Consider the following 22,664-nt stretch of genomic DNA (forward strand, 5'->3'; position numbering starts at 1 on the left):
AGAAGAAAGAATATAAGAAATCTGCAAGCGGTCTCTTTGCTTGCAGATTTCTTATATTCTTTCTTCTACCCTGAAGATGGAGGCGATACGTTCCTCCGAAACGTCGTTTAACACCACATATACATGGTGCCAAATCGCAGAAGACTGCTTTCTTCTCAGACTTGATGATGTTTTGTGTTTTGCAGACCACCATTCCGGGGCAAAGACCACATGCAGACTTATAATCTAATCCTCAAAGGCATTGAGGCAGTGCATTTTCCAAAGCATGTGACAAAGGGAGCACAGAATTTAGTGCGCAGATTATGTCGTGCTGTTGCCACTGAGAGGCTTGGATATCAGAAAGCTGGAGTTCAGGATATCAAAAATCACAGGTATGTAGGGAATATCTGGATTAGAATGTAGACAGAGGTAGATGTTATTTATAATACTTAGTTCATAGTGTTTATTTTAACAAACCTGTTTTCATAACTTTAAATACATCATAATGGTCATTCCCAGTAATGATGCCTGTAAGAATAAATTCAAAAACCTGCATAGTAATGATTTCCTCTATAATCTGCATTTATCATTCTGCCAGTTCTTCTAATCTAGAGTGTCTACTTAATTCAAAACTGAAGCATCTACCTAGTTTTGAACTGAAGCAGATCTGACCCTAATCTTGAGCATGTATATGTTTTTGAACTGGAGCATCCACCTAGTTTTGATCTGGAGTGTCTACAAATTTAGTGTGAAAGATTATTCATTAATTAAAAATTACAAATATGGTAACAGTATGCATTTTTCAGGTTATGACCAGAAAATTTAATTTACTAGTCTGAGTCTGCACTAGTTGATACCATACACAGAAATGTATAGCTGAATTGTATGAGTGTAATTGTTAAAATATAATTCCTGCTGAACTCCTTATTTGAATAGAAGGAGAGGAGTGGTATTTCTATGCCTTTGCATCTGTTCATCCATGTGTCTGCAATATGTCTATAAATGTGTTCATTATAGGTGGTTCCAAGGTTTTAACTGGGAAGCACTCCGGAACCGGAAAATACTGGCCCCTGTCATCCGACCTGTAAGTAAATATTATCTATTTAATCAGGCTATTTTATGCACAGCAGAACTGAGATGTTTCATGTACGGCTACAATTAATTATCACAATATTACGGGTTTCCACACTTTACAAACCCTACAACAAAATCTCTTAACACTGTCTTCAAGAGTCTTCACGTATTAATAACGCGGGAGCTATACAAGTCTCCCTGAATTACACACTCCAGTTATAACTGGTTATCACTGGTTATCGCACACGCGTCTGTAGCTCGTAACTTGCGAACTGAGAACTCATTGGTAACGCACTGACGACTGTCACATTACAACTCGACTCAGCGACGGTTACGTTCCAACTCGGCGGCTGTCACAGTACAACTCTGCCGTAGCCACATAACAACTAACTTGTAGCTGCTGTGCAGTTCCCTTATATAGCCGCAGTGGTGCCTGTTGCCACGTCACAGTAGGAAGCGGTGACGCGTCACCATGGAGGGGAGTGGCGGGGTGGGAACTCGCCTATTACCATAGTAACGCGAGCGCTGCGTTACCGTCACGTGCCGCTGGGGAGGTAGGGGTGATCCATAGCTCAACATGTCACAATATTTTGCCAATCAGTAACAACAAAGAACTACCTTATACCAACATGAAGCTCTTTGTTTTGTCTACAAGCAGATATCTGTTTCTGACACAAGTAGTGTACCATGCAGAGAGGAACAACAAACAGAACTGAAAGTAGTTGGAATTTTTATTCATTATGAATTTATATGCTGTATATTAATAAAACAAACGATAATGCTTGAAATAGTCATACACAGCATGTCTAGGTCTGTTACGACTGCATTCATTAAAAATACAAGACGTGAATTATTTTCAAAATTTCACTCTTTTTATACAAAATAGTCTCCTTCTGAATCAATACATAGCTGGAATTGATTGAAAAGTTTTCGAAAACAGTCACTCTACTCCTTTTGTGGAATCACATTTAAAACTGCGGTACATTCCCTTTGCATGTCCTGGATGGTGTCGCGACGGTCTCCTTTCATCGCCAACTTAACTTTTGGGAACAACCAGAAATCTGATGGAGACAAATCTGGCGAATACGGAGAATGATCAAGGACTGTGATCTCTTTTCTGGCCAAAAAATCGTGCACGATTTTCGATTTGTGGGGTGGGGCATTGTCATGGAAGGGCATCCAGGAACCTTGCTCTCAATATTGAGGATTCCGAGATAATAATCAGAATTCACTGTTTGACCTTCTGGCAGAAATTCCTTATGCCTGATTCCTTTGGAATCAAAGAAAACGGTTAGCAGTGTCTTTGCTTGACTCTTTTGCATGCATACTTTCTTTGGTTTCGGCTTGTTTGGACTCAACCACGTTGCACTCTGCCACTTTGTGAGAGGCTCATATTGAAAACACAATGTCTCGTCACCAGTAACAATCGATTTTGTAAATTTTGTATCACTTTGGGCCAACCGTAACATATTTTTGCAGTGTTCCACTCTGGCATGTTTTTCATCGCCTGACGGCACGTGTGGTACAAACCGCGCACAAACCTTCCGTTTGCCCAAATCCTCAGTCAAAATTTTATGCACAGTACTTTCTTTGTATTCCCAAAAGCTTCTCATTGAGTCTTGCAGAAACACATCTGTCTGATGCCAGGATTTCGGTCACTTTTTTTACATTTTTTTCATTGCGACTTGTTCTCGGCTTTGATGAATGTGGAGCGTCTGGTATGTCCTTCCTGCCGTCACGAAATACAGCATACCATCAAAAAATGTTCGAGCGACTCAAACAATCACTACCATACACACGTTTCATCATTTTGTACACTTCTCTGGCTGTTTTGCCTAACTTCAAACAAAATTTGATGTTGGCTCTCTGTTCAACTGCCATTTTCTGATGGGCGTCAGAACAGTACTGTTACATTCAAGATCAGAACACATGATGCAGCAATGCTTGATCTTTGAAATTATAGACAGCCACAGCTCAAACTTCAAGAATCTTAACGCCACAAGTCGCCAACAGATGGCATTGCAGGGCAAAATTAAAAAAAAAAACTAGGAGTCCTAACGGATCCTGGACAAACCGTGTATATGTGTAGATATACCAACAGCAAAGCTATGTCACTAGATTCAAAGTAAACATCAGATACATGACATCACAGATGACTAGTTTAGATGCCACATAGGTCAGTACCTCTTACTGATGTCAGCAGCATACAATTGACGAGGCATACTGAGGTTGACATTAGTGTCCATTTCTCACGTCACTGTACTAGGAGGTACGAATAATTGTGTTGGATTCGAGGTTCTCAGAGAGGTGATAATGAAGAGTTCTATCTTTTGTTATATAATGCTGTGTAGTCCAGTGAAAATCAGCCACTGTTTCAGAGGAACATATTGCCTCCATCTTGAAAGTTGAAGAATCATACAAGCAAGATGCTAGCATGAAGTGGGTAACATCAGCTGAAGATGGAGTTAATAAGTTCCTCCAAGATGTTGGCTGACTTTCAACAGAATATGCAGCATTACTCATATATTCCTGAAGATATAACTCTTTAAATAAATGTTTCTTTATAGGGTTGTAATGCCAGCTATCCATCCAAACAATATACTGTTATATCTGAAATATAACTTACAGTATTTAAAGAAAGAATATTCTCTTTTACTTCTTTTGCACGTTTTGGACAACTTTAAGAAATTTGTTATAATGTGCATTTATATTTCTTGGTTTACATGGTAGATCAGATTACATTGGTGGGAAATGAAAACAAAAGAGTAACAGAAGAAAAAAGCAATAAATTGAGATGTTATTATTATTGATACTTGATTACTTGCTCTTGTATCACCCTGACTGAATGATGGTGCCATATGAAAAGAAGTTAAGTATATCCTTTATTTTCAGTTATATTATCTTACCCATTAAAACATCAGCCTGGAAATTATAAATATAAAAGAATGTTTATGTGGTGTATTAGTATATAAATCTTGTCATCTTGAAGAACTGACTTCTTTCATTGGAAATGTGACAGAATTGTTAATTTAATTCAGAATTCAGGCTCCCTGCTTAATATATTGCCACACATGAGTGTAACTATAGACAGAATTTGGATGATTGGATTTATTGAACAGAATGTAACTACAAATCACTACGACAGTCTCACTGCGCTACTCCGAAGATCGCTGTAACCACAGCACACACAAAGGCTCCTCAGTCAGTTTGCTGTGTCTTCACTAGTCATTGCCTGGTGACAGATACCAACAATGTCCTCTGCTTCCGTGCTTATGTTCTTACCAGCTAGTGACTGTCCCACAACTAACTCATTGCCCCAACTATTGAGTCACAACTCACCTAACTCACTCTGGTTGTTAAATTGCTGCTGGCCCTTGCCAGTAAAGTGATTCTTCATTTAGAGTCCCACAGGACTCATGACCATATTTTCTGTCTGATAGCTCTGGAAGCCTTCCAGACTCTCTCTCCTTCTACCTCACTCTCATTAACTGTCTTGTTTATAACACCTCGGCATGAACCGCAAGGAAAACGCTGTTCCTCTGTTGCTGTTTGCAATTGTTACCATGCAAACATGATCGTTTGTGAAGCCATTACTCAGTAACAGCTGTTGTATATTTGCTTATCTTGCAGTTGTTGCCCAGCAGCAGGTCTACATATCACAATAAATATATATATATATATACACATACATATCACCAAATCAACGTCTTTTATAGTTGGTCAAGCTATGACTAAACGAATTGTATCTCTGCTGTTCAGTAGTGAATTAGAGAGTTGTCATTGTGATGTTCTGTTTCCAGTTGAAGAAAGAGAGTGGTTAGGCATTTCTGATAAATACTATTTTTATAGAAACATTTTGCCTACGATATTTTATCTAGATAGCAGCACCACTTAGTGGAATGTGTTGTTCTCTGAAGTTACAGTAAATGTAACTGTTTTTCCAGAGTTCAAGACGTTATTAATGTCAAACATTTCTGGCAAATTTTGTTTTTAACAATTTCCCATTTAAATTTCAACTAGCTTTATGCTAGTCACTAATAATATTATGTGTCATCAATGTGGGCTTGTGGGACAAAAGAATAATTAACAAGTTATTAAGTTAATCAAGAGATTCCTTGTTTTTAAGGAACCAGACCATATATTACTGTTTTCATGAAAGCGAATCAGTATATTCTATCCTGAACCAACTGGAACCAATTCACATACAAAACAAGAGGAAAATTATGGTTTATATACTTAAACCTTTTGCACACCACAAGCCTATTAGATTGGATTGGCACACTTGTGTTAAAATTGTGAAATTTAAATCATTTTCCCCTTGTTCATCACTCAGTACAGATTTTCTTTTAATTAAGCATGTGAAGTTTTTTAAGTTGATGTTTTGGGGAAAGAACGGGCTTTCACTTTATCTATGCCAGCGACCGTTTGAAGGTACTGTGAGGAAGTACTGTGGGTTGTTTCTGTGCAGCGGCAGCCTTGCCATTCTGCTTTTAATTTCATTGTTAATGTAATTTGATTTGTTACTGTTATTCTCAATTACTAGAATTTTTCTTTACCTTTTTTGAAAGGTATTACATTTTTATTAAATTTTAAATGGAATATATAAATTAAGGTAGAGCTAAAATATTGTGGAATCATTGGAATCTATTTGATCTTCAGATTTTGTATGGAAACATATTACAAGCAAATATTTTTGTAGTTTGGTAGTATGAATAGCACGATATAACTAGTTCCAAGTAGGTTTAATCTGTTCTTTTTACTCTTTCTTACAATTCTTAACCATTCTTAGCTTTCCTTTCCATGGTTAATGTTAGAATTTTTCCATGACAGAGTTTTTCGAGGTGTACAGATGTATGTGCATGTGGGGGTGGGTAGCCAGAAAATTTGTTTACAGATTTATGTTTAAGATTGTTCTTGCAAATTCTCCAAAGAATTCAGGACAAAACAATCATTAAGTTGTTTATATTAATATTTCATATACTTCCTTCTTTCTTTCAATCTTGATTCTTTTTAGATTTCAGAGTATTGTGGGATGATGCCTGACTTGATGCACGCATGCACACAACCTCTATCCCCTACCTTTTGGTGCCTCTGATCCTTCCATGAACTTCTAATTTGTTTCCTGTTTTACTTGGGTGAACTCTAACTGTGAGATTGTCAAAGTAACCGATTCTAGAGTAATATCTGATGAATAGTTCAGTTCATTCATTCATTCATTTTATTTTTCTTAGAGTAATCCATAACAGTGATCATCACCTAGGATATAGAAGATGTCCACATACAATAAAATAAGATACAATAATGGCCGCACAACAAGCAGCCTTGTCAGTTGGTAATACAGTAATACAAAGACATTACACCCTATTCGGTAATACAATAATACATTAATATGATACATTATGCACATACAATTGCAAAATAATATACAAATGTAAAATAAGTGTGTAAGTCAATATAAAAATGTGACCCAAACAGCAATATAAATAAAATTTTATTTCATTTATCAGACCACTCGAAGTATTCATTTTTTGAATAAAAATATTCCTGTAAAAAAAATTTCTTAGTAACCACTTTAAACTTATTAACATCATATAGCAATTTCCTTATATCCCGAGGCAAATGATTGAAAATCTTTATACCCATAAAGTAGGGACCTTTCTTGCATTTGGTCAAGTTAACTGAAGTCAAATACAAGTTAATGCTTTGTCTTGTATTTATCGTATATATCTTGCTGCTAATTACAAATTTAGATGCATTCTTTGCTACCAGCAACAGCAAGGAGTACATGTATTGGGAATAAAAAGGTAAAATATTTAAACATTTATAAAGTCCCCGACAAGATATTTTGGGGCTCACATTAAAAATAACTCTTATAATTCTCTTCTGCGTTATAAAAACGTTTTTGGTATTTTGTTCACGTGATATTGTGATGACAGTTTAGATGAAGATTGATGTGCAGGAGATGAATGGCAAATATTGTGTCATGAAGGCACTATCTTTACTGCATTTATCCTCTGCCATCTGTTCGTGAGCTTGTCCTGCTCACTCTGTGCAATCATCATATTATGGAAACTATGCATAGATTCTCAGAAACTAAAATGTTCTGGCATATGCTGTATTATTTAATGACACACTTTGTATTAGGAGAGATTGATGACTGTCATTTAGTAAGTATGCAATATGTTGCTATTGTTTTGTTTCAGATCCATGGGCCAACAGATCTCGGTAATTTTGAAAAATTTCCCAAAGAAAAATATGTTCCACCAGATGAGACCTCTGGCTGGGACAAGGACTTCTAAAAACTCTAAAATCCTTTTATTACTCATCAGTGAATTGTTGCAGATGGTGAATAATTCTAAAGTCAAATCTGTATATGTTGTTTTGACACTGGACATGTATGCATGAATGCAGAAATATTTATTTAAATCTGAACTTCATACTAGGCAGAATAAAAATGGTTTCATGACTTATTGTTAACTGATATTATAAGAAAGACCCCAAAAATTGCAGTGGTAGCACAGTAAGTTCATACTCACACTGTCGGTGGATTATAACCACTTGTCTAGCATGAATTTGTATAGCAACACTTTATTTTTAAGTTTAAATATTTTTTCAGTGTCATTTTTCATAACTTAAAATCTCAACATATAATTACAATTTTTTAATGAGTATGAACAATTCTTGTTCTTCCTCTGTCACAGTAACAGATTATTATTATTTAATTTTGTACTGTTATTTTGGCAAATCATCTGTAATAAATGCAATACCAACAGATAACGGCTTCATTTTGAGAGATATCAAAATTGTGTGATGGATAACTGACTGCAACTTTTGCGCAACTGAGAATTTATATAGGTGATATTTAGCATAAAATAACTCACATGAAGAATCTGAATGGCACTAAGAATCATAAATTCTGTCCAGAAATGCATACGTGGGCGCCAGCAAACAAGACCATGCCCCCTCTCTCACCCAGTTTTTTGAAAAAAAAAAATAAATAAATAAATAAAAGTTTGAAAAAAAAAAGGAAATACACCAAATATTAATACCACAATTTAAATTATTTAATAAAAATATACTTTTATTCAGAATACACTATAGTAGTAATTGTGTGTGATGCTTAAGTCACACGTGAGTTTAAGATGGCCGAAGCTGCTCGCTGTGAATCCCCTTATAGCGACTCTGGAGGATCAGGAGAAGCATAGCCTCATCTTTCATTGTTTAACAACTCTGATGTTCTGTAGTATGATGTCTTGGGCACCACCCAATCGGAAACATGAGACTTTCACAGGGTCATAAAGTGGGCTTTAGTTTCAACAAGGTAGATAATGAAACCAACGACAAATTCACAACACTTACACTTTATTGAATTGTCCTAAATTGACATTGTTAGTAACACTTATCTAAGGCTGTGTGTAGTCCTTTGTTTCTCTTTTGAGGAAAGACACACACATCTTAACAGGTCCAGTACCAGGCTTTGTCTATCTAGAATAAAAGGAAAAGTGTATCATGCTGCCGGCAACTAGCATGATGTCATGTATTTATTTATTTATTTTGTCTCTATAGATCATTGTTACATGATATAGGACAAGTCAGTTACTGTACATTGGCAGATTACAATAAGAGAGTAAAGTTACAATGCTTACAATTGTTTACAATAGATTACAGTAGATTACAATAGTTAGAGTTCATATAGTGTGAGGTGGTATCCATATTTGGTCCCCTCGGCACGTCGGCCTTCATATGTCCTGTACCGTGATCATGCTTATGGAGAATTTGATGGAATGAGGATTGGCAGGGGAAACTGAAGTACTTGGAGAAAACCTGCCTCAGCATCACTTTGTCCATCACAAATCCCATTTGACTAGACTGCAGCGGTGGGAAGCCAGCAACTAACTGCTTAAGCTATGGCGCGGCCTTAGAGATAACATTGGTGAATTTGATGATAGCACTGGTATAACGTTTCACTGCAGACTCTACACTGCAACATCTCACTACATCTGTTCTCCCTCCCTGGTGCAGCTTCTTGGTATCTGCAACCTCTCCAGACTAGCCCATTTAGGTACAGCTCTGACTGTGCTGTCTTTGTTGCTGGAAAAAAGAAAGGAAAACTGCGCAGTAGGGATTCCCAAACTGATTATTCATGAATTATGTGATTATAATTGAATAGTGTTTGTCTCACACGAGAGAAACTCATCCACTTTATAAAAACAATGATTGAGTAGGTAAGTTTTCAAAGCGTTTTTGAACTTATATAGTACCGGTATTTCTTTAATATATCGTGGCAGATGATTTAGCAGTCAAAGTCCTACATTGTTAAAGTTGTTCTTGCATAGACTTGTATTACATGGGATGATGTGCAAGTCGTCTTTTTTCCTTGTGTTGTATGAGTGTAATCCTGAGTTGGTTGTGAAATCATTTGAATTGGATTTTATGTATATTAGAGTTTCGTATATGTACAAAGATGGTAGGGGTAATATATGTAATGATTTGAGAATTTGTTTACAACTAGTCGTTTTTGGGACCTGGGTCATAGCTCTTATAGCTCTCTTCTGTAATTTAAAGAGCAATTTTGCATTTACCGAGTTGCCCCAAAATATCAGTCCGTATGATGATAAAGATTGGAAATGAGCATAATATAATGTGCGGACAGTCTCTAGTCCAGTCACTCTTCTAACTACCCTTAGGCCAAAACATTCTTTACATAAGTTGTTCGCTAGCTTTTGTGTATGCGTAGTCCATCTTAGATGCTTATCTAGCCAGACTCCCAGAAATTTTGAGTGATCTGTGTAGTTGATAACAGTGTCATAAATCTTTATTGGGGGGCATTCAAGGTGTAGTTTTTGAGGATGATGAAAGGCTATTGCTATTGTTTCCTCTTTATTAATAGTTAATCGATTCCTCTCAAACCATTCTGTGATTTTATTTATTGTTTCATTCGTTTTCCTTTGAATTTCATTAGCACTATTTCCTGCTATAAAAATGCTAGTATCATCAGCAAAGAACATAGGTTTCCCATGTTCTATGTTGGCCTCCAGGTCGTTTATGTATAACAGAAACAACACTGGTCCCAGAACGAACCTTGTGGGACGCCATAGCTGATGGGTCTCTTTCAGGATAGGTAATTAATGTTGCGATTAGCTTTTTTTTTTTTTTTTTTGCATCTGTATGTAATTTTTACTGCTTGTTCTCTGTTTTCTAAGTATGTTTGGAACCACCTTAGTGCAACCCCTCGTATTCCCATTCTTTCCATCTTACTTAGAAATATATCATGATCTACTAGGTCGAACGCTTTTGATAAATCCAAAAATATCCCTATACTCGTTTCTTTTTCATCTAGTGCTCTGTAAACCCTTTTTGTAAATTTTGTGATTGCTGTATGTGTTGATTTTCCTTTGCAGAATCCATGCTGTTTATTGTTGATTATGCTGTACTTATTTATGAATGATAAAAGTCTATTGTGCATAATTTTTTCGATTATTTTAGAAAAAACCGTAATTAATGTCACTGGCCTGTAGTTCCCAACATCTGCAGTACAACCTTTCTTATACAAGGGTTTCACTTTTGCTAATTTTATTTGGTAGGGGAAATAACCAGATTAAAATGACAGATTTATTAGGTATGCTAGAGCATTTAGTAGTTGAGGATGACATTTTTTAATAATGAACTCTGGAATATCATCAATGCCCATTGATTTTTTGTTACCCAGTGTTTTCATTATGTCTACCAGTAGCTAGTATCTCTGATTGGCTACACTCTGGGAAGTACTGAGCTAACCAACTTATGAAGCTTATATAATGTTTTACTGAACAATGGGAAAGCCCCTAAATTATCAGCTTCATAAGAAGTCGTGAGGCATTACATCATCTTCCACTCAATGTATAGCCCATAGCGTAATACAGCGCTTGATGATTTACGCAATCCACAATTTCTTAATTTAAGTCTTTCTAAAATAGAATAGTTATGAAAAAACTAAATGTATACATAAATTAGGCGAAGTATATTATTAAAAAGGAGTAATCGATTTAACACCATGTAAATGAGTAAAAATAGTCTTGAATGACTTAAGGTTTCTGGCAAACTTTCTGGTTGATGCCCTTGGAAAACTGGCTGTCTTACCTTGGAAAAGGTTCTGGAGGCATCCATGAGTGTTTGAAATTATAATCAAGTCTCTCTTTCCCATTTTAGTTATTTTATTGTTGCAATTTTTATTCTATCAAAGATGCAGAGTTCACCAAAATGTCAGATTCAGCTAAACCAACAAGAAGACTAAAGCTTTAGAAGTAATATGCATTAACTAGTTACTTGTAGTACAAACAAGGACAAAAGACAATTAAAAATCTGCTGCTAAAACTTGCTCTGTTCTTTATTTCTGAAAGTGTCAACAGTGACCTAATTTGAGGTACCAGCCTAGTGACTGTCAGGAGGAACTGAGCAAAAACATGATAGATGGTGTCTCGGACACGGACGGAATACAACTAGGTGATTTGTACACTGGAATCAACTTGATCGGTTCATCTGTCCAACTGAACGTAATAATGCAGGGGGTATACTCGGATTCTTTTTCGATTATTACTCTAAAAATCTGCTATATCTGACACTTAAGTTTTAGTGCGAGAGTGCCTCGTTATTCATCTCGAAGATTTCACGCGTGCAGACAGCCCAGACAGTTGGCCACCGGTTTCTCGTTTCTGTAGCCCGCGTTCGATTTCAGCCACGTCATATGGGTTTTATGATGAATATAGTGGCATGAGGGTAGGTTCTATCCGAGCACTTCGGTTTCTTTTGCCAGTTTTCATTCAGTCAACTGTTTCATATACCTTAACCATTCAACCGCCGAAGCTATATAAATAAGAAACTTAAGAAAAAGTTAAACGCGCACATCTACATCCAAGGACTCAAGGACAACGAATACTCACAAATCAGAATAATAATGAACCATTGATTTTATGTGATAATGCACGTTTTTAATTAAATGTCGCATTTACAGTACAACGATTATGTTCCTTCGAAGATGTGCCAATATTCCTAGCCCGATCTGATTATACGCCTATTGAAACCCTACATAATGAACATTGGTGGATCAGCAGATAATAGAGTGGTTTGATACTTTGTCGAGAGAGAGTGCTCACGTATTGTTGATACGTCACGTCGTATCGTAATATGGCGACAGATGAGAAATGGGATGTTTGGTTAGTTATTGGAGGAGTAAAGACAAACTTATTCGGCTAGGAGTGATAGTGACATACTTTTGAAATCAGTACAAATGCAGTGTGGTGAACTTATGTATCGCAAAGTGACCATAATGACGCAGGGAACAGATTCTGTGGACAATAAACCAAAAAAGCCCGAGAAAGAAACAATACACTCGGGTCACTTTATGGTATCAGAATTTGAGTTAGAAGCGCAAGATGATGATGACCTAGTGGCAGTGCCAGTACCTGAAGAAGAAGGAAGACCCTCTTTACCGAATACGGTTGATGTGACTCTTCAGATTAGTAAACTAAACACAAAGGAAAGGGCAGCACAACAAATATCCATAGATTCATCACTAAGCAAGTTGTTCCAATGCATGTCCTTGGCATACAGGTAAGTTAATACACAAGTGTCAGCAGTAGTCTAATCCTTTTTTGTGTGTTCAGACCTTTTCAGTAACCCAGTCGTAATGTGTGAGAAATACATATTATGTCAACTAATATTGACCATTTTTGTTCCATATTTAATGGTGGCAGTGACTGGAAGAAGTTTGACAGTGTGTGTAGGCAAAAAAGTATGTAGTAGAACAAATTTAACTGTTTGTGACATTCAGAGTTCCGCAGATTACAATGATGTGTGAAAACCGTTGTAAATGTGTGAATTGTCACTTAATAACTGATGATACAAAGTGATAACTTTTATGTATATGTGGATTTTTTTAATTTATACAGAAGTAGATTGACATGTTATAAAAGTATGGTACCTTCTTTTTAGCGAGATTAAACAGAATTAACCAAGTAGTGCTTGTTACCTGTGTTCGGAGCATTCAGAACGTGACAGGTTCACGAAGAAGTAAAATAACATATATAACAAGAGATATATTCTAGAATGAGATGCAGTTGGTTGGTAGAAGTTTATCAACGTTTTAGAGGAACGTACTGTCTCTAACATCAAGGTCAAAGAGGAAGCCAAGCAAGCTGTGAGGCAATTGGTTACTGCGTGGATTACTCTTTGAACCTAGAAATGGATGCAGTAAGTTAGTTACTGTGTTTTTGTTCATGATCGTATTCATATTTACATTATTACATTACATTGTTTTAACCAAGAAATATCAATTGAGTAAAAGTCTTCAAGGAATGCAATGATGGAAACAATTCCATATTGCCTGACAATATAAGTTGATAGCTTTCACTGATATATTGGGTTTTTGGACTTTATCCATCGTCCTGGTTTTTAAGATAACTAATAAAAGCACGACGTTTCGGAAACTGGATCTGTTTCCGTCCTCAGGTGAAGGAAAACACCTATTCTGTTGGGTCCGTTAGAAAGAGCTAGCCCCAATCACTGGAAACAGATCCAGTTTCTGAAATTTCGTGTTTTTATTAGTTATCTTAAAAACCAGGACGATGGATAAAGTCCAAAAACCCAATATATCAGTGTGTTATACACCATCGTCAGAATCCTATAGTAACTACTTGATAGCTTTCATGTTTGTACGAGGGTTACAATATTTCAGCATACGTCTAGAAGTCAGAATTACTGAGCCTTTGGACTTTGTCAGTTGTGTGGGACCCAGCAGAGTAGGTGTCTCCCCCTTCACATGAGGATGGATACAGATCCATTTTCTGGAATGTTGTGTTCTGTACTTTTTAGAACACTGGAGAAGGGACAGAGTCCAAAAACCCAGTAATTCTGAGTATTGTACACCATTGTCAGAACCCCTTTAGAATCGAAACTTCAAGACTGCATGGTCTCATATCCCAGAAGATAGTACTTTTCATAGCCACTGCCATGAGAACCTCAAATCTCACAGACATACAAGATGTGAGGTTTTCAGTGTTGAAGATTGATGTTGTGGTCCTGTGTACCATGACGTTGGTTAACCTGATAGGTTGTTACCAGCCTTTCAGAGGAACATACTGTCTCCAGCTTCACTTCTGTCCTGAAGTATCCGTGGAAACATTAGTATCCACAAACTAAACTACAGTGTGTTGTTGCTCAGAAGATGGTCTTGTAACTCATGGTAGTTCATTTGTAATATAATGTAGCCAAAATTTAATTTAATTTTTATTTATATATCTGTTCATTTAACTTAAGGATTGAAGATTTCCTATAGAAGTATTTAATATTAATTGCCCTGTATGTTAATGAAAATTAATTAAGATGAGAAAATGATGCCTAATTTTTGTCTCTGGAAACTGAAAGTTTTTCTCAGAAGATAATTTCTCCATTCCTATTCTTATGTTATATCTGTAGTTTTCGGTGCAATGGGATGTTGAAGAAGTCATAAATATGCACACAAAATTGAATAAGTTGAATGTTCATTGTGATGAATGAATAAATAAATAAATAAATAAGGGGTGGGCCTTTTGTTCATTGCAAGAATTGTACATTTGTTAGAATAGAGGCTGTCATGATGGTGATTGTGCAGAGTATGATTTTATGGGTTCTAATGCCATATGGTTCAGAAAGATCCCAGTGTCTTGGAGTAAGACATTACTTTGCTCTACAGTGTCATAAAGTAAGCCAAGCAAGAACCCAGTAGAAGCTTGCCATCTGCTTTGCTGGTTTCATGGTTGACTTATACTTTGACCATGAAGATGGAGGCAGTATGTTCCTCGAAAATGTTGGGCTGCCTCCATACTACATGATATAGAGCTAGAATATTGTACCCCTCATTACATGCACATGTTTGTGGTGAATCTGAGATGTTGTCAGAATAATTCACAGCAGTGCCCTGGTGACAGAACAAGACGGAAGGAATGTGGAGGCAAAGGTGCACATATTGTAAATCCTTGACAATAGTAGGAAATGAGTAATTAGTGTCTTGCCCCAGTTGCCATGAAACACTGTGGACAGGTAATGTCATGACTTCTCAGCTAGTGTTCTCATGTAGGCTTCACTTTTCAAATAAAAATTCTTCTTTTCAGCTTATTTTAGTGTTCCTTCTTCAGAATTCTGTAAACAAGAGTTATATGTCTATCCTTCTGTCATCTTGTGTTTGAAATTCTGACATTTATGTTACAAGAACTTAGTTGTCTGAATTTTGTTAAACTGTGTGAGTGCCATGCTGTGGGAAGATAACCTATTGGTGGTACTTATTAATTCTTGCACAACAGTACCAACATACCTACCCTGAAAACTTCTGAGATGGTGATAACGCAACCATTGAGAGTAGGTTCCCAAAGTTCCATGTTAAACTGTATTGGATGGATAGATCAGAGAATGCTTTGACTTCAGAGGCTTCTGATTCCAGTGTTATGTTGAGAAAACCGCAGGGAAATACTCATATAGTAGTTTAATCTTGAATAATTCCATCTTCTGGGATGTAGGGCCATGTAGATCTTGTGTGAACCAACCAACGTTTTGGAGGAGCGCATTGCCACCTACAGCCACCTGTTCACGCTGGTTCCTTACTCGTGGATTTTTCTACCCTGAAGATGGAGGCGATAAATGTTGGTTCACACATGATCTACATGGTGCCATGTCCCAGAAGACAGAATTCTTCATAGCCGCCACTGTGAAAACCTCAGATTTTACATAGCTTGAGCTTATTGTTTGTTTATGTCATATTTATTTAACATTGCACTGATACAGAGCCCATCAGAATAACGTTATGAAAACGTTATGAACAAACGTTATGAAAAGTGTGTAGCTTTAATTAATTTAAAAGTTCTAAATGGCAGATGCATTTATGTACTGTTAAACTTAATGGAATAGCAATATGCTTTAAGCAGTTCTGCCGTCTACACACAATGTTTTTGTAAAAATTTTCTTATAAAAACAAACTTACCCAAAAGTACATATCCACTTATTTTCTTCAACTGACAGCAGAGCATCACAGTGACCATTGTCTGGTTCACTGCTTAACAATGAGTACATTCTGTGTACCTCAGCTTGACCAACTGTAACAGTCAGTGGTTGAGTGAATTGGCTTTCGAGTAACAAAGTGAACATTGACAGATACTTTATAAATTTCACCAATAGCTGTTATTTAAAAATTCTCAACATACACTGCGTTTTATGTTATTCTTTTATATTTATATGCAGCTGTATATTGTTCTGAAGGGTCTTGAATGTGACAAGTGGGTGGATCCTTAGAAATAAGCAATTTCCATCTCTGGCTGCAGCTTCCATGGTTATCTTCCTTCCATTGATCAGTTCTTATATACATGAAGTTATGGTTTCATTGAATATGCACACGTTCAGCAGTGGAAGTCTGTTTTCAAAAAAGGTTGAGTGTACAGCACTGTTCAAGACCTGGTACCTCTCACTACTGTCTAGTGGTCCTTCTAGCAACAATGGCTTCTAGAAGGGAACAAAGTAAAGACAGGGTTGGAAGCCTCTGACTTATGATTTAATAATGCTGTTACATATAGGGTGACTGCTGGATGGGGTTTGGATTGGATGTTTGGATTTATTGCACTTATACACTCAACTCATAATTACAAGTAATACAGTGCTGTTGCTAATCTCTGTATTTTACAGTTCACTGCTGAAAACACTAGTGTCCTCAGTCTGTTACAGTCTCCACTATATGTTTCCTGGCAGTGGAGTTTAACACAGTAACTAACAGTCTCACTGAATTACACACTTCACATGTCGTGGTACTGTGGTGAACATAATGCCATTTCTTCACAGACAGACTTTCAGCTCCACTGGCACTCACTTCTGATGTCTCAGTTCCTCAGTTCATTTCCTCTGCTCCCAAGCTATAAACTCAACTGGCTTAAATGCCAAATGAGAGTCAAAGTCACATTGCTTCTGATGGTCGGTCAGTCAGTCAGTCAGTCAGTAAGTCTTGGCATCAGTCTAGTTTTTTGTGGGGTGCCCTCTCTGACGAGAGGACGGATCTGTCATTTGTACATGCTGCTGGCCCTTGCCAGCACAGTCTTTCTCGGGTCCATATTCCATGGCTTCTGAGTGAGCGAAGACAGTGCATGCCTTAGACAGCTTGGCTGGCATGACCGACGTGGATCCACATTAGTGATCTTTGATATACATTTCATTATGATTCCTCTCTGTCGTTATATTTGAATATTAGTCTTAAAATGTAAAATGTTATAACTCAGTTAAAAATTAAAAATTAAATTATTTTTTTTTTTTTTTTTGTGTATTTGTGTGTGTAGTGCATGTCTGTTGACCCATAGAGTAGAAAGGTGTCCTGGGAGTCTGTGTTGTTGTGTAATTCTGTGTGCACCTGAAAATAGATTATAGATGTTCTAATATGGTTCAGTTTGAAGTGATATTATGGTGTTAATGGTTACTTACATATTAGACAGCAGTTTTCCACATGTAAGTGGTGTATGTTCTGTTTTACTTTTGTACTGCCTGGAGTGCCAATGGTAAAACTATTCTCTAATGAGTGCAGAAAATTTAGTGGTGTTTTTTGTCTATTTGTTATTTCCTCTAATGTTGTATTGAAGCATCCTGTTGCAGTGTGTAGGTGTATAATGGCTCATAATTAGAAGGTAAGACAAAACATAACATAAACATAGCTAACAAATCCTTCATGCATTCCTCCTGTCCCCCATTCGTGCTATATGCCCTGCCCACCTCATCCTCCTTGACTTGATCATTCTAATTATATTGGAGGAGAGTACAAGTTATGAAGCTCCTCATTATGCAGTTTTCTCCAACCTCCTATCACTTCATCTCTTTTTGGTCCAAATATTCTCCTCAACACCCTGTTCTCAAACACCCTCAGTCTATGTTCCTCCCTTAATGTCAGAGACCAAGTTTCACACCCATACAGTACCACAGGCAAAATTATAGTTTTGTCTATTCTAATTTTTATGTTCTTTAAGACAACACACAAGAAGACAAAAGGTTCTGGACTGAATGGTAGCAAGCATTCCCCAAACCTATGCTTAATTTAACTGTCAGTTTGATTGCGATAATTGTAACCTTCTGGAGCTGGGCATGTGCGGTTTCATTGTCAAGAGTTCTGATGACTTATTACACTTGGGATTCATGAGTTTCAGGACTTTGTCCATCATCCAGTATTATGGAGAGAGATTACTTTAGAATTGCTGAGTTCCTAAACTTTGGTTCTTGTCTGTATTCTAGATGATGGACAGAGTATGGAAACTTGGTAATTATTTGTGTGAAATTTCATATGAAAGTAGATCATAAAGATACCTTCACATTATATATGTAATATTTATAAATCACCAGTAACAGGCATGGCAGGGATCTAAAACTTTGAGATTATATCTGAAAAATTTTATGTATACAAAATTTGTGCTTAAATGATAAGTGCTACACACAAATATAGTAAAGCAGCAGTAATAATGCTTGATCTGTTGGGCACCAAGAATGTATGCTTGGACTCCTTGTCTTTGTGTCAAGATTGCTGTGTTGTAATTAAAATATCCATTATCAGATTATTTTGACCCTAAAATGGTATGTGTTGACAGTGAGTACTCTCTGTATGTTGTGACATGTATACCCATAGCTAGGCAATGACTCGGTAAACACATTCTCCTGGAGCCTACGCATGCAACAGAAGGACTCCACCAGTAGGTAACAGTCAAATAAACACTCCTCTTTAACTGTTATTTTTGTTACTTCCACGTGGATCGAATGATAAGTGAGAATCAGTGTTCACTCTACTCCTGCTTTATTAAGACACCGAAATTTGATACAGAAGTACGCCTTATATACACATACAGGCTTATAACCATAGTAACACATAACAGTTTAAAGAGACTGTTGTTACACACAACAGTAAACATCACTTAGGTAACAAGACATAACCTAGTTCTTAAATTGTTTACCATGATGTTGCCAACTCTAATATTATATTTCAGTATTTGAGAGTTGCCAACATAACATTAAGAATGAAGGCTGTGTTTTGTGTGTAGTCTGTGTCAAGGGGGTATAAAAGTACACAATCAGAAGACAGGACAAACCCCCGTGTGAAGACGGGGTCGAATACCTCCACTGTGACCTTGCGAGTCGTAGGAGGCTACAAAAAAGGAAGTCTCAAATCTGAGACAGTAAAATATGGTTGCAAGTCCCAAGGGACCCGGACCCCAGAAAGACTGGGCTGGCAAGGGTCAGCAGCATACACAAAAGACAGATCCGTCCTCTTGTCAGAAAGGGAGCCCCACAAAAATAAGACCATAATTGTCAAACAGTAATAAATATCTGGTCATGAGCCCCACACGGAGCTCGACACTAAGACTTACTGGCTGAATGATTTTCAGTCGCAATGTGACTTTGACTTTGAGACAGGATGAAGTAGTAGGAGGATAGAACAGTAGTAGTCAAGTAGAGAAGGAGTGGTAAGAAGTGTAGGGTCAAGCTTTGAGACACCAGCCTCCTAGGATACGAGCTTCGGAGCAGAGGAATTGAATGGAGTCGAGTCTTCAGAATTGGCAGTTGCAGAATATGGGCAAGAAAAGGAGTTAGGCAGTGCAAAGTAAACTTTATGTGTGATTCAAAGTTAGAGTGAGACTGTGATAAATCTGTTGCCAGGATACAGCTGGTGAAGACTGAGAATCCTAATGTGTGTGGTAATGGTGAACTGTAAAGTGTGTAGAATAGCAATAGCACTGTATTACCTGTAGTCCTGAACTGTGTGCATGTATAAGGTGCAATAAATCCAATCATCCAATCCAGAACCCCGTCTGTAGTCACCCATACGCATTTGACTTATAACAGTCAACATGAATAAATCAAGAAGGATTAAGACCACTTGGGAAACCTAGGCATAGATGCAATTGAAATAGAACTTAATGAGAAATAGGGCATGAGGAGGTGGAGTGGATTCACCTGGCTCAAAGAAAAGTCTAATGGAAGACCTGAAGAACACAGTAATGGGCTTCTTGGTTCCATAAGCGTAGGAGATTTCCTGACCAGCTGAGAAATTATAAATGCCTCAAGGAAATCTCCAGTTTCAGGGCTCAGATCCCAGCCGCAAGTCCCCATGGTGCTAATAAAGTAGGCCAGGGTACCTGGAATTTGGGAAGCAGTTATTGTATATTTTCTCTTTTTTCTAGTTTGGAAATCCCACTTCATAAATCTCTGTGAAGCATAATTTTGAAGTGAGTAATTATATTAATTATAATAATTATATTTGGTTGGGAGGCATAGCATGTAGGGAGAGCTGATGATTTGCTGTTAGCAGAATTGCCATTTCTGCCATTAAAGAGGTTCAGTCTTACAGGTTCAGTATCGTGTTCAACTTAAAGGAAATCGGTTTTATGTTTGTAATGTACAATAAAAGTTAAATGCAGAGGAAGAACAGACAAACAAGGAAATTAAAACATGACTAATGAAGTTTTTTACCTGCCATCAGCATTACAAAGACAAAATAAACAACCTTTGTACGATTTGAGGTTCTCACAGCAGTGGTTGTGAAGAGTTCTCTCTTCTGGGATATAATGTCTTGTAGTCCATTGAAAGTCATCTGAGATTTTGGAGAACATGTTGCCTCCATCTTCAGGGTTGAAGAAGCCAAGTAAGAAACCAGCATGAAGTAGGTAGCAAGCAAAGCCAGTCTTCTCACATCCCAATTTTATTCATATTCTCCATTTTCTGCTGGTGTCATGCCATTTTTGGTCAAAACTCGCAGCACACTCAGTGCTGTGTGGGCAGGCGCGTCATCATGATGAAAGAACCATTCGCCTTATTTGCCACAAATCTGGTCATTTTCTCCTTAAACTGATAAGCAACCTTTTCAAAGCTTCCAAATAATAATTCTGGTTGACTGTTTGACTCTGGGGTACAAACTCTGAATGCACAAACCCCTGGAATCAAAGAAGCAAATGAGCATTGTTTTCACATTTGACTTCACTTGTTGTGCTTTTTTTGGGACGTGGAGAATTGAGACCTTTCCATTGACTGGATTGCTGCTTTGTTTCGTAACCGTAGTACCAAGATTCATCTTCAGTTATGACCTTGGAAAACAAATCGGTCGGTTTCCAAGTGCTCCTTCAAAGCACAGCATGCAGCCAGGCTATTGTCTCTCTGATCAGGGGTGAGCAGGTGAGGCACGAACTTCGCTGAAAGTCGTTTCATGTTTAATTCCTCGGTTAACATTAGCTGACAGGAACTCCATGCGATCCAAGTACGCTCCACTAGTTCGTCAGTCGTCCGCCAGAGATCTTCCAGAATGATTTGACGAATTTTTGTAACGTTTTCATCAGTTCGGGCGGTCGAAGGACGTCCATTTCGAGGTTGATCATCAGTGAAATTTCACCACGTTTGAAACGGCTTCCTTGCAAGCTGTTTGTAGCATAGCAACCGTTTTTGCTGTTGTTTTCCCCAAGAGGAAACAAAACTTCACAGCAGCACGTTGTTCGTGTGAATAAGCCATTAAAAATAGACGAATTATAAAAAAGTCACTTGGAAAAAACTTCACCAAACATTAACACAAATTTCTCTGATGACACCAGCCGGCATTCTGATTCAGGAAGGTGCTGCAAACAACCACCTAGCGGCGGAAGCCTGTACTAGAAACAAATTCAGTTTTTTTTTGGGTCCTCCAGCATAACTGCAGTAGTGGAAGGTATAAATATATGTTTAGTCACTTCATTATAAATACCCAGAAGGCAAAAAGTTTGTCTGGCTCCTAAATTTTTGAGCTGGCCCCTACATTCCAAGAAAATTTGTCATGTCCTGCCCTGTGCCATGGAATTAATGGCATGTTTCTAATTGTGGGACCACAGTATGAATCTTCTCGGCATTGAAAACCTATACATTTTTAAGCGCGAGGTTTATTTAAAACACTCTGTTCTAATACTGATGTAACTTGAAGTATTACTTACTAATAAGATTCAAAAGATAACTATGCAGGTAGGGTATGTAGTGTAATGCCCACTTAGGGTTTCGCTGGGGAACAGCGAATTTGAAAACTAAGCTGAGGAATTTCTTAAATTGAGGACATTTAACTCTGACAGAAAACTGTTAATTGAAGAACATTAAGTGGGAGTTCCACCATATTATGTTCTTATTTTGATTATTTGAGGTGATCTTTGGCTTCCTCACTGGTGATGGAAAAAGGGAAATATTTGCAGTTTGGTGCCTCATTAATTGAAAGACACAATTCTGTACCACAGCTGCTGAGCGAGGATTCATTCATAAACCTTTAGCCTCTTCGTAGACTTCCACATGACCGAAGGTATTAAGAATAATAAGTCCTTCAGAGATTGTACATATTGAAATAAGCTACTTGAAACATACTTGAATTTTACACGTGGTATAGGAAGTCTTATCTGTAGGGTTTCCTTTGCGGTAATCACTAAATTGATCATAATCTTTCTATAAGAAGTGTGTGTGTGTGTGTGTAGTAAATGGGTCAGAAGTTGTGGTCTATAATTCCAAACATTTCACTGTCTGAAGCAGTCATTTGCAGTGTGCACACCACTAGCTTGGATGTGGTCCACCAGATTTCACAGTGTGGCCTG

The 22,664-nt window shown here is 37.3% G+C and overlaps 2 protein-coding genes across 4 annotated transcripts in view; both read left to right on the plus strand.

Annotated features, from left to right (window-relative positions):
- LOC111868313 (ATP-binding cassette sub-family C member 9) overlaps positions 1 to 7,519 on the plus strand; it is a 206,824-nt gene extending 199,305 nt beyond the window's left edge. Inside the window, exons 41-43 of the mRNA XM_023858858.1 lie at positions 186 to 371; positions 997 to 1,063; positions 7,257 to 7,519. Of these exons, the coding sequence (XP_023714626.1) occupies positions 186 to 371; positions 997 to 1,063; positions 7,257 to 7,352 (349 nt within the window). The 3' untranslated portion in view covers positions 7,353 to 7,519. The remainder of the gene's footprint in view (positions 1 to 185; positions 372 to 996; positions 1,064 to 7,256) is intronic.
- Positions 7,520 to 12,211: 4,692 nt separating this feature from the next.
- The window catches only part of LOC111868315 (MLX-interacting protein), a 176,088-nt gene continuing 165,635 nt past the window's right edge, over positions 12,212 to 22,664 (plus strand). For 2 of the 3 annotated variants that reach the window (XM_023858861.2, XM_033753005.1), the window contains exon 1: positions 12,214 to 12,642. In XM_023858861.2, coding sequence (XP_023714629.1) covers positions 12,320 to 12,642 — 323 coding nt within the window. In that variant the 5' untranslated portion in view covers positions 12,214 to 12,319. Of the gene's footprint in view, positions 12,643 to 22,664 lie in introns of all 3 variants that reach the window. The other variant, XM_023858862.2, reaches the window with a different exon arrangement.

The sequence above is a fragment of the Cryptotermes secundus genome, unplaced genomic scaffold (genome assembly GCF_002891405.2).
Source record: "Cryptotermes secundus unplaced genomic scaffold, Csec_1.0 scaffold1244, whole genome shotgun sequence".
NCBI lineage: Eukaryota > Metazoa > Arthropoda > Insecta > Blattodea > Kalotermitidae > Cryptotermes > Cryptotermes secundus.